Source organism: Mus pahari, chromosome 14 (genome assembly GCF_900095145.1).
Source record: "Mus pahari chromosome 14, PAHARI_EIJ_v1.1, whole genome shotgun sequence".
Classification (NCBI taxonomy): Eukaryota; Metazoa; Chordata; class Mammalia; order Rodentia; family Muridae; genus Mus; species Mus pahari.
Window position 1 is genome coordinate 30,535,657 of NC_034603.1, and position 12,173 is coordinate 30,547,829.

The window sequence follows — 12,173 nt, forward strand, 5'->3', positions numbered from 1 at the left end:
TGAGCCGCCATGTGGCTGCTGGGATTTGAACTCCGGACCTTCAGAAGAGCAGTCGGGTGCTCTTACCCACTGAGCCATCTCACCAGCCCCCTCCATTTCTTTTTTTAAAAATTAGGATAAATTCATACTCGCTTTATAGGGAAATTTTCAGTCACCATTAGAGCAGAAATGGAGATTCATTTTTGCTTGCAAAGGTGGACAAAGCCATCTCAACTCTCTTAGGACTAGCAGGTTAGGGTTCAGCCACAGTCAATTCTATCCTGTCCTGTCCTATTCATTCATTTATTATTGACAGGATCTGTAGCCTTGGCTGTCCTGGAACTCTCAATGTAGACCAGCCTGGCCTGAAACACTCAGAAATCCTCCTGCCTCTGCCTCCCCAGTGCTAGGATTAGAGGTTGCATGGCCACACCCAACTAACAGCCCATTTTAAAGCTGCCAAGGCTTACCTTCCAAATCTTAAAATAATCCAAATAGTAACCCCTCGTAGTTTAATAGCTAAAACTTCACTATTCAAAGTCTGTTCTTTTGACTTCTGTTAAGAGACAGAGCATGCTGGTTGAGAAGCAGATTGGACTTTTCTATCAGTGACGCATCCATTCAGCGAACTGATACATTAGACTTTGGGGGAGTTGATGCATTAGACTAAGGGGGTGTTGAAACAGGGTTTCTCTGTGTAGCCAGGATATTGTGGAACTTACTCTGGAGACCAGGGTGGCTTCCTACTCACACAGATCCACCTGCCTGCCTCCTGACTGCTGGAATTAAAGGTGTGTACAACCCCCAGCACTTGGGAGGCAGAGGCAGGTGGATTTCTGAGTTCTAGCCCAGCCTGGTCTACAAAGTGAGTTCCAGAGAAACCCTGTCTCGGGGGGGAAAAAAAAAAAGTGTGTACAACCACTACCGCTAGACTTTCTATTTTTAAAGACTCTTTTTCTTTTTTTTTTTCTTTTTTGTTTGTTTGTTTGGAGTATGCTTGAGCCTATGTGAGTTTATGTGTACTTATCTGTATGCAGAAGCCCACGGAGGCCAGAAAAGGGTGGTGGGTCCCTTGGACCTAGAGTTACAGGTGATTGTGAGCTACATACGGGTGCTAAGATTAGAACCTGGGTCTCCTGTAAGAGCAGTAAGTATACTTGGCCACTGAGCCATCTTTTTGCCTCAGCACCCTGCTTTCTTACGGTAGTGGCTTTCCCAGGACTAACTGCAGTCCTGGTCCTCACCGTAGAGTGTTAGAGCTGTTGGCCCTACCGCTGCGCTCACTCCATTTGTCGGGGAAATTCATCATTTCAGCTTTGGAAGTCATGGCCTTTCCTTTTTTGTTTTTTGTTTTTTGTTTTTTGTTTTTTGTTTTTGTTTTTTTTTTTTTTTTTTTTTTTTTTTTTTTTTTTTTTTTTTTTTGTTTTTTGTTTTTGTTTTTTTTTTTTTTTTTTTTTTTTTTTTATTTTTTTTTTTTTTTTTTTTTTTTTTTTTTTTTTTTTTTTTTTTTTTTTTTTGGTTTTTCGAGACAGGGTTTCTCTGTATAGCNCTGGCTGTCCTGGAACTCACTTGGTAGACCAGGCTGGCCTCGAACTCAGAAATCCGCCTGCCTCTGCCTCCCGAGTGCTGGGATTAAAGGCCTGCGCCACCAGGCCCGGCGTTTTTGTTTTTTTCAAGACAGGGTTTCTCTGTGTAGCCCTGGCTGTCCTGGAACTCACTCTGTAGACCAGGCTGGCCTCGAAAGTCATGGCTTTTCTTGATCTGGCCCTTGCAGTCCTGAACATGGGAGAATAGGGTTCGTCCTCATTGAGAGGCTGAGTATAGTAGCTCAGGGTGGGAAGTACTCTTAGCAGAGTAAGGGGTTACAGGCATGAGCAACGTGACCCATTCCTCTCTTCTTCCTCCATCTTCAAAGAAATTGTGCCAATTTCTGCTTCTTGTCATGTGGCCTTCTCCTTTGACCCTCTGTGCCCCCATTTTTTTGGGGGGGGGTCGAGACAGGGTTTCTCTGTGTAGCCCTGGCTGTCCTGGTACTCACTCTGTAGATCAGGCTGACCTCGAACTCAGAAATCCGCCTGCCTCTGCCTCCCAAGTGCTGGGATTAAAGGCGTGCGCCACCACGCCCAGCTATGCCCCCATTTTTAAAGGACTGTTGTGATTACATTGAGCTCACCACCCCATCCAGAATACCCTCTTCATCTTGAAATCTTTAATAACATCTGCAAAATCCCTTTTCTACATGAAGTAACAACTCAGGTTCCAGGGAAACAGGACATAGCAGACATATATTAAGCCTTACTCCATAGCCTTCATTCACAGGGGGTGGGAGCCCAATAACCATCCTAAGGGTAACCTGTCTTCTAACTGTTCCTAAGCTTCACACTGATGGGCTGAGTCTCAGAGGGACAGGCCAAGGATCTGCTGGTGGTTAGGGAGAAACAAATGTATTCTTTCGCCAGCTCTGATGCCTGGCCCCAGGAGACTTCCTGACCAGGGCACCCGGCTCCAGGATACTTTCTAATAATGGTTTGAGACCAATAAATGGTAGGAGGTCTGTGTCAGAAAGCTTCAGAGTTTCAGGCTGAGGTTCTAGCCCAGTGGTTAAGTAATTGCCTAGTATGCACAAGTCCCAGGGTTTGAATCCCAGCAATGCAAAAACCAAAAAGAAGGAAAAAGTGCTTCTTAGTTTTGACAAATGGGAACACTCATCCCAGCCGTTTAGCCCTTCTCTTTGTCATCATGAAACTGTCTAGATTGGCACTAATGTTCCATGTTCCATGACAGTCCTGAAGACAGAAACCCGGCTGGCTCTCACAGTAGCCAGGCCCTGTAAATAGAAAGACCAAGCCTGTTGCATTGGTACAGGTCTGTAAGCCTGGGAGGTAGAAGCATGGAGACCAGGAGTTTAAGGCCAGTCTCAGCTGCACATGAGACATCTATAATAATAATAAAGACCAGGAGTTTAAGGTCAGTCTCAGCTGCACATGAGACATCTATAATAATAATAATAATAATAATAATAACAACAACAACAACCACAAAAGAAATAGAGCAAGAGTAACTCTTTTCCCTGAGTACCCAATTCCAGTTCCAACCCCTTCCTCTGTGCCACTGGGACACTTTCTGTCCTTGGGAACAGCCCTTCTCTTTCCATCGGCCTCTAACCAACCATCTCTGTTCCCTTTCCTGAATCCTTATTTTCTTATGTTTCTTTCATTCATGTTTTTTTTTTAATGCTTATTTATTTAATTGTGTGTTTGTGATGTATGTGAGTGCAAACACCATAAGGTATGCCTGTGGAGGTCAGAGGACAACTTGAAGGACTCATTTCTCTTTCTCCTTGCACCTTCATGTGGCTTCTGAGCTCATCAGGTTTGGCAGCTTTACCTCCAGAGCCACACTGTGATTTCTGTTGTTATCATTCAAACTATAGAGCTGAGCACAGCAGTGCAGATGTAACCTCAGCACTTGGGAAGTGGAAGCAAACAGGAGTTCAAGGTTATCCTCAGCTACATTGTGGCTTCTAGACGAGCCTGACCTTATGGCAGAACCTAACTCAACCCATCCCCACCCTGAAGTCAAACTGTCTTTTCTTTTTTTCTTTATATCCATCTGTGTAGAAATTAAATGTTAAGAGTTTAGACAAAGCTTATAGATGAAGATATTTTTGCAAATGGAACGAGAGGCAGCCTAAGATAAACTTCTGTGAGCCAATCCAGGACATTGTACTTGTGGTATGGCATGAGGAGGGGAACCCCAGCAAATCAGGCTGTTTCTACCCGAATGATTCCTATGGAGCAGTTATGGAGGAAAATGCAAGTGACCAGTCAGATAAGAGACAAATATCCATTGAGACAGGTTCTCATGTACCCCAGGGTGGCCTCAGACTTACTGTGGATCAAGGATGACCCAGACTTCTGCTCCTTAGGCCTCTGTCTCCTAGGAACTGGGACCACATGCTTGCACCACCACACCAATGTATGTAGTGCTAAGAAACAAACCCTGGATTTCATGTGTGCTGGGCAAGCCCTCTGTTCATACCCAAAGCCTACAACAGAGGTATCCTGAGCCTTGGAGCCATGAAAACTTGACGTTCATCTCTACAGCCCATGTAGGAAACAAACAAACCAAAAACCAGGCATGGTGCTGTGTGCTTATGGTCCTAGTACTGGGGAGACAGGCAGGCAGATCCCCGGGATTCCCTGGCCTGCTAGACTAGCCTGATCTACCAGCAAGTTCCAGGCAAGTGAGCGAACCTATCTCAAAAACAAGATGGATAGCTCCTGGGGAACAACACCCACATTTCTCTGGTCCCCACGTGCACATACGTGCGTGTGCAACAAAGATTTGGGAAACCAGTTTGTGTGGATGGGGAAAATTCCGCTCTTTCCTACTGCCAGGACCAGGAGTGAACCATAGAACCCACCGCTGCCACACACACGTAGAACCCACACACAGATCTAACTGCGGAGAAGCTGCCTCAGCTGCTCAGAGTCAGAAAAGTGCTGGGCAGCGGGTGGCACACGCCTTTAATCCCAGCACTCAGGAGGCAGAGGCAGGTGGATCTCTGAGTTTGAGGCCAGCCTGGTCTACAGAGTGTGTTCCAGGACAGCCAGGCCTATACAGAGAAACCCTGTCTCGAAAAACCAAAAAAAAAAAACAAAAAAAAAAAACAAAAAAAAACCAACCAAACAAAAAAAAACCCTTCTCTTTCCATCGGCCTCTAACCAACCATCTCTGGTCCTTTTCCTGAATCCTTGTTTTCTTATGTTTCTTTCATTCATGGGTTTTTTTTCAACAAACAAAACTGACAACAACAAAATTTGAAAAGTTTCAGGGTTCTGTGCATTCCTTCCCCAAAGGAATGGTGAAAGCTACTTTGAAGCCGAGGCAGCAAAGAAGCCATTCAACACCTCTGAATGAGCCCTTCCTCCCGGTCTGTCCCTACAGGTGGTGACTTTTGATGCAGAAGGAGTCAGTGGTCACAGCAACCACATTGCTTTGTACAAAGCTGTGAGGTATGCTTCTCTGGGGGTGGGCGTGGAAAGGAAGGGGTCTTCCATTTGCTCAAGGGTCACAGTTACTGAACACTCCCTGCCTGTTGTCTGTGCCAGAAAACCTACTGGGTGTCACTGTACAGCCTCTGTTGCCCTGTCGCTCACCTCCCTCACCACATCCTTTATTTTTAAACATGTATGGGTGTTTTGCTTTCATGTGTGTCAGCCTGGTTCTCCCTTCAGTGAGGTGCCTCTGTGAGGCTCCCATGTAGGCAAACATGACCTGATGGCTCCTCAGCCTTGTCTTCAATTATATGCAACTGTGAAATATACCAGAAATTATTAATCTCATATTTTGACTATGGAATGATGGGAGGCCACACTCCTCTCCCCTCTTGTAAAAATCATTTGCCTCCTGGCCCAATAGAGGCCACTGATAGAGCTGCGTATTGTCAGTTGCATCCGGTTTATTCACAGTCAAGAAAGACGTAGCATAGGTTACAGTCGAAGATGCAGTTTTCTGGTAAAGATACACAGAAAAGTATCCATCCCAGGAGTGGACTTTTAGCCAAATGGTTATTCTAAGGACTGGGCTGCTGGAAAGCAAAGCAAACTGTTAGTGGGTAGGAACAGGGGCTCCATTTCCTTCCAAGGCCTCATAGAGCCTTGTTTTTTTGTTTTTGTTTTTTTAAAGATTTATTTATTTATTTATTTATTTATTATATGTAAGTACACTGTAGCTATCTTCAGACACTCTAGAAGANGGCATCAGATCTTGTTACGGATGGTTATGAGCCACCATATGGTTGCTGGGATTTGAACTCCAGACCTTCAGAAGAGCAGTCGAATGCTCTTACCCACTGAGCCATCTCACCAGCCCTCATAGAGCCTTGTTAATCTGCACTCAGGTATTTACAAAAAAAAAAAAAAAAGAATCAGACCAAGTTTACTACAAAGAAATCCAGGAGCCCTCAGCAGACAGTGGGTGGGTCCTTGAGTAGGTCTAGTTCCACCTCTGCTTGTTCTGGTGGCTTTTTGTCAGTTTGACCCAAGCTGACGTCATCTGGGAAGAGGGAACGTCAATCAGGAGAAAGCATCCATCAACATGACCTGTAGGCAGGTCTGTGGGTCATTTTCTTGTTTGATGATTGACGTGGAAGGGCCCAACCAGCTGTGTGGGTGGTGCCGTCTGGAGTGAACCTCGGGGTATAAGGAAGCAGGCTGAGCAAGCCAAAGGTAGAGCGGCACTACTTCCTGGCCTCTGCTTCAGGTTCGGCCTCAAGGTTCCTGGGTACGTTCCTGCCCTAACCTCCCTCCTGATGGACTGTCATCTGGGAGTTTTGAGATGATATAAACCCTCTCCTTCCAAAGTTGCTTTTGGTCATGGTCTTTATCATGGCAACAGAAAGCTAGCTAGGACACTAATTGATTTTTACAGAAAAAAAAAAAAAAATCGAGGTTAGTTATTCTCATCTCTAATGGGCAAAACTTGAGGCCCACTCTGGTCCCCTCAGCCATAGCCAGAGGTATGTGCTCCTGTAGATTTAGATGTTGACTTATGCAATAGAAACCACGGGGGGGGGGGGGGNNGGCTGGAGAGATGGCTCAGCGGTTAAGAGCACTGACTGCTCTTCCAGAGGTCCTGAGTTCAAATCCCAACAACCACATGGTGGCTCACAATCATCTGTAATGGGATCTGATGCCCTCTTCTGTTGTGTCTGAAGACAGCTACAGTGTACTTAGATATAATAATAAATAAATCTTTGGGCCGGAGTGAGCGGGGCCTGCCGGAGCAAGCAGAGATCCTGAATTCATTTCCCAGCAACCACATAAGGGCTCACAGCCCACCTTAATGAGATCTGCTTCCCTCTTGTAGTGTCTGAAGACAGCTACAGTGTACTTAGATATAATAATAAATAAATCTTTGGGCCGGAGTGAGCGGGGCCTGCCGGAGCAAGCAGAGATCCTGAATTCATTTCCCAGCAACCACATAAGGGCTCACAGCCCACCTTAATGAGATCTGCTTCCCTCTTGTAGTGTCTGAAGACAGCTACAGTGTACTTAGATATAATAATAAATAAATCTTTGGGCCGGAGTGAGCGGGGCCTGCCGGAGCAAGCAGAGATCCTGAATTCATTTCCCAGCAACCACATAAGGGCTCACAACCATAAGTACAGCTAAAGTGTACTTACAGACATTAAATAAATAAATAAATGAACCTTAAAGGGGAAAAAAAAAAAAAAAACCACTGGGGCTGGGCAGTGGTGGCACACGCCTTTAATCCCAGTACTCGGGAGGCAGAGACAGGTGGATTTCTGAGTCTGAGGCCAGCCTGGTCTACAGAGTGAGTTCCAGGACAGCCAGGGCTACACAGAGAAACCCTGTCTCAAAGAAACCAAAAAAAAAAAAAAGGAAAAAGAAAGAAAGAAACCACTGGGTGTCCGTGTGCTTGGCTGGGCCATGCAGGCCTTGCTCTGAAGGTCCCTCCTGTTCACAGGAGAGTGGGTGTCTCACGCTCCGTCTAATGCTCCTCCTCTCCATCCTCCAGGGCCCTGCACTCAGGAGGGAAGCTGCCTAAAGGTAAAGAGGGCCTGCTTTTGTTGTGTGGGTTTCAGGTTTTTGCAAACAACCAAAAGTCACTACCCCTCTAAGGAACTTCCCAAGGAAATGTGCAGACACTGTCAGCCCCCCAGATCCACTCATCTCTATGTTATCTATGGACTTAACACCGTGGGAGCAAAATTATTCAAGGGGATGCTGGAGACCAGGCTCCCCAGTTAAAAGCACGGCTCTTACAGAGGACCTGGGCTCAGTTCCCAGTACCCATATCAGGCAGACTACAACAGCTTATAATACCAGTTCCAGGGCATTCAGACATGCAGTGCACGAATGTGGTGCACATACACTCATGCAGGCACACGCGCACACACAAATATATTCAAATATGCAAGGACAAAAGATGGCACCTATACTGAAAATGCAGATTCTTCTCTCCTTACTAGTCCTAGACAATGCAATACAGCAACTATTTCCACAGCATTTTCTCACATTAGAGAGTATAAGTAACCTGGAGATGAATTAATGTATACAAGAGGATGTGGGTAGGTTCTGTGTAAACACTGAGTCATTTTATGTCAACTTGGTCATTGGTAATTGAAGTATTTGTGGCAGTCCTAGAACAGTACCACTGGGGACTAAAGGATACCTATTCAGGGCGGCCCTAGACTGTGCAGTATTGTAAGGTGTGCATGGCAGGTTCAGACAGACTGTATCTAGTTTCTCCACAGGTAGCTAGCTCTTCCACTGCTAGTATTTTGTTAGTCTGTCCAAACTCAGCTCCCATCACCCACCTCACAGGTTTCTGATCCATTGATGAACTTGACATAGTAACGCTTTCTAAACCCCTGGGAGGCTCAGGACCCCATCGGCCATTCACTGCCTGATGTCCGACTGTACTTCTCTGAGAAAGTTCTGGGCTGGCCTGCCTCTCAGGGGTGACATGAGATCAGAAAGTAAAACACGGGAGATGAGTGCTGTCTCCACAGACGAGGCCTTAGGAGCACCACTGGCCTCCATTTGACTCTGTCCACCGTGTGAGACAGGCAGGCCTACACTGTCAACACTGCTTGGAAGCTAAACTCCAGAGCAGTTACGGGACTTTCCACGCCAAAACGTTTTCAGAGATGGGGTGCTAAGGACCAGCCTTGGCTTGGACAGGGGTTCTGAGAGAAGGCGTGTCTGGGAGCTGGTGAAACAAAGGACTCAGGTCAAAGCATGGGTCTGAGCTGGTGGCCTATGTTCTGCTCAAGGCAGCTTCTCAGTCTGCTTCCTTTCTGTTTTTCCTTCCTAGTCTGCTTTCTCTGGTTTTCCTTCTCTGGAAATCTTTAGCCAGTTATCTCTGTGTTCTGCTTGTGCCCATTCTCCAAGCAGTTCTAAAAAATTCCCTTCATAGCTCATCTCCCGCAGATCTTTTATTTTACATACCAATCCAGTCTTACTCCTGGCTTCCTTTTGATTATCCTATCCATCTGCATCTGGTGATCCCAGCCCTTAGTTTCCAGAGAGCAAGCACTTTTTTTTTTTTTTAACTTGCAAAAGAATTCAGAGATCTGCTCGCCTCAGTTAACAGCAAACTAGTTGGGTGTGACCCCACCCAGAAATTACCATTTCTACCTGCAGAGCTGGGACCTAAATTCCTTATCCCAAGCTGACCTTGAACTCAGGAATCTGTAAGCATAAGCAACGACAAAGCAGGGCGGGATCTCCTGTGATCACCACTCTATAAATCTCTTACCTCCTTCCTAAGTGTCTGACCAGTTGGCTCACAGTGCAGCTGCCTCAGTTCCTTTAGATCTGTGAAGCCCCTTACACAGTTTATATTGCATACTCATATTTTACATAGTTGAGAAATCATATTTATATTGGTTTTTTCAAGACAGGATTTCTCTATATAGCCCTGGCTGTCCTGGAACTCATTCTGTAGGCCAGGCTGGCCTTGAACTCAGAAATCCGCCTGCCTCTGCCTCCCGAGTGCTGGGATTAAAGGCATGCGCCACCACGCCCAGCCCCGAAATTTTATATTTTCAAACTCCCGGTTTTAGAGTTCTTTTCACAGTCTTAAGGGCTGTCTTGTAGGTCCCAGCAGTTAATCATTTTGCTGAGACACAGCCACACCTTGGCCTCCAGGACTAGTGCTGTCCCTGAGTATCATGGAGTCATTAACATTAACTGGTAGGCTGTTCCACCGGCTGGAACCGAGGAATGCAAACATGTACATTATCGTGCAAACAAGCCTTTTGCCCACTGCAGCCAATGATGCTTGTGAAGGCCTGTTGGTCCGGATCCAGAGGCGGGAACCATGTCATTCCACCCCTACCTAGGCCATGCCGGACCCGGCAATGGGGTCTCTGAAGCCTAGGCTAGCTTCACGTTGGTGGCAGTCCTCCTGCCTCTGCCTTCCAAGTGCTGTGATTACAGGTGAGAGCCAGCACACCAGCACCCGGTGTCAGCACAGCAGGAATGAGTCTTTAGTCTCCCAACTCAGAAATTCCTGTTTATCACCTTTCCTTCGCCCTCTAGCAGCCCCTTCCTCTTGCAAGGACACTCTCAGCTGTGGAGCACTTCTCCCACTTGGCAGTCCTCCCGTGTGAGAGAATGCTGGTCAGAGAGCCACAAAGCACCTGGTAGCTGAAGAGCAACAGTCTTGCCTGCCTTGAGCCACCAGGAGAGGGCGGACGCTCAGGGGAGCACCTGGCTGAGAGCAGCACGGTGATCCCATCCGCCAACCCTCCTTGCCCAGGGTGCGCTGTACTCACCCTCCAGTCTGTGAACGTGCTTCGGAAGTATGCCTTCCTCCTGGATCTGCCCTGGACTCTACTGTCGCCCCGGGATGTTCTCTTTGTGCTCACCAGCAAAGAAGTGGCACAGGCCAAGGTAAGATATGTATCTCAAGAACACTGCACTGTGACCCCAGCCTCAAGTCCCTTGGCTCTTCAAAGCCCTGCCATCTACAACACTGTGTCACCTGCTAGATTATTCCAGCTACACCTGGCTGACTAACTTTTCAATGACTTGGGCTTTTTTGTTTTTGTTTTTTCTGATTATAAAATGTATAAGTAAACAACTGGTACACGCTCCTTTTAGGAAACTTAGCAACACAGCATCACCAGTGACATGAAAACAAGCGGCTGGAGAGATGGCTCAGTGGTTAGGAGCACTCCATGCCCCTGTAGATCCGGTTTCAGTTCCTGTGCCCACAGCCATCTGTAACTCCAGTTCCAGGAGGTCTGTCACCCTCTTTTGGCCTCCATGGGTACTACATATCCACACTCAAGCACTGACATACACATAAATCTAAGAAAACATAGTACTGGCAGTGGGGCAGGTGAGAGGGAAGGTCTGCAAATAAGAGGCCCAGAGTGAGTGCCATCATGTTCTCTGATTCTTCCAGAAAGCCATGTCCTGCCACCACAGTCAGCTCCTCTGGTTCCGCTATCTCTACATCCTCTTCTCCAGATACATGAGAATCAACTCGCTGCAGTTCCTCTGAAGCCTTGGAGAGTTGTCAGCCCCTCAGAACAAAAGGGAGAAGCAGAGCCAGAAGTGCCCTGGCCAGGCTTTGGACTGATTTACCTGCCTGACCCAGGGAAACCCCAGCAAAGCAGCATCTGCCTAACAGGGACCTCGTAGACAATGGGTCACCCCAACCCAGCTGCCTCTTCTGGGGCAAACCAAGCCTACACCAACACAATAATAGCCACCCCACTAATTTACCAATAGTTTGCATGATAACAGAGTTTACACCAGACATCAAGCAAAGTCTAGGAAGGTGGCCTTTACCATAAATGAGTGTAAATGTGCCATAGAACTAGTTCACAGGTGTGATGTTTACATGGCTTCCAGACCAGGCTGTTTTGGTCAGTCTTATGTTCCTGCAGCTGAAACACCACTCACAGGGCATCTGCAGAGCTGCAGTTGACTTGGACCACAGTTCTGAAGCCTGTGAAGTCTGAGAGCTTCACATGGCAGCTGGTGAGGGACCTCCCGCTGCATCTCAAAGGCAAAGGCAGGCAGGCAGGCAGGCACTGGGAAAAAGAGCCAGAGAGCCAGAGAGATCCTTTAGGACCAAGCCACTCATACAACAAATAACCCAGTCACCTCCAAAAGGCCTCACCCTAAACACTGGGGCTTTGAAGTCACATGAATTCCAGGGGACACAGCCAAACCCTAGCCCAGGTTCATCCAGACACCCCTCCCCCTACACGGTCTTCAGGTGCTTCAACCATAATTCTTGGGTTTTTATTTGTATCCCCTTATGAGAACTTTACAGTCTAGAGAAGCTGTACCTTATCGCCCTGGTGATTCTGATGTGTGGAGATGACCCTGGCTGTGGGTCCTCCCTTAAGGAGCCAATACACATCTTGGTCTCAGCCTTTTCTAAGTAGGAGCTGGGCGCGCGCGCGCGCACACACACACACACACACACACACACACACACACACACATATATATGATAAAGAAAGAAATGAAAAGAAAATACAAACATTATTCTGATAGTGAAATATTGAACCAGTACAAAATAAATAAAATATGGGAAGCTGGGTGTTGTGGTGCATGCCTTTAATCCCAGCATTCAGAAGGCAGAGGCAGGTGGATATCTGTAAGTTTGTGCCAGCCTGGTCAACATAGTGAGTTCCA

At 46.9% G+C, this 12,173-nt stretch overlaps 1 protein-coding gene across 1 annotated transcript in view; it reads left to right on the top strand.

The window, feature by feature from the left end:
• Positions 1-11,919, top strand: part of Pigl (phosphatidylinositol glycan anchor biosynthesis class L) — a 57,040-nt gene extending 45,121 nt beyond the window's left edge. Inside the window, exons 4-7 of the mRNA XM_021213721.2 lie at positions 4,930-4,997; positions 7,525-7,556; positions 10,276-10,409; positions 10,927-11,919. Of these exons, the coding sequence (XP_021069380.1) occupies positions 4,930-4,997; positions 7,525-7,556; positions 10,276-10,409; positions 10,927-11,025 (333 nt within the window). The 3' untranslated portion in view covers positions 11,026-11,919. The remainder of the gene's footprint in view (positions 1-4,929; positions 4,998-7,524; positions 7,557-10,275; positions 10,410-10,926) is intronic.
• The last annotated feature ends 254 nt before the right edge of the window (positions 11,920-12,173 follow it).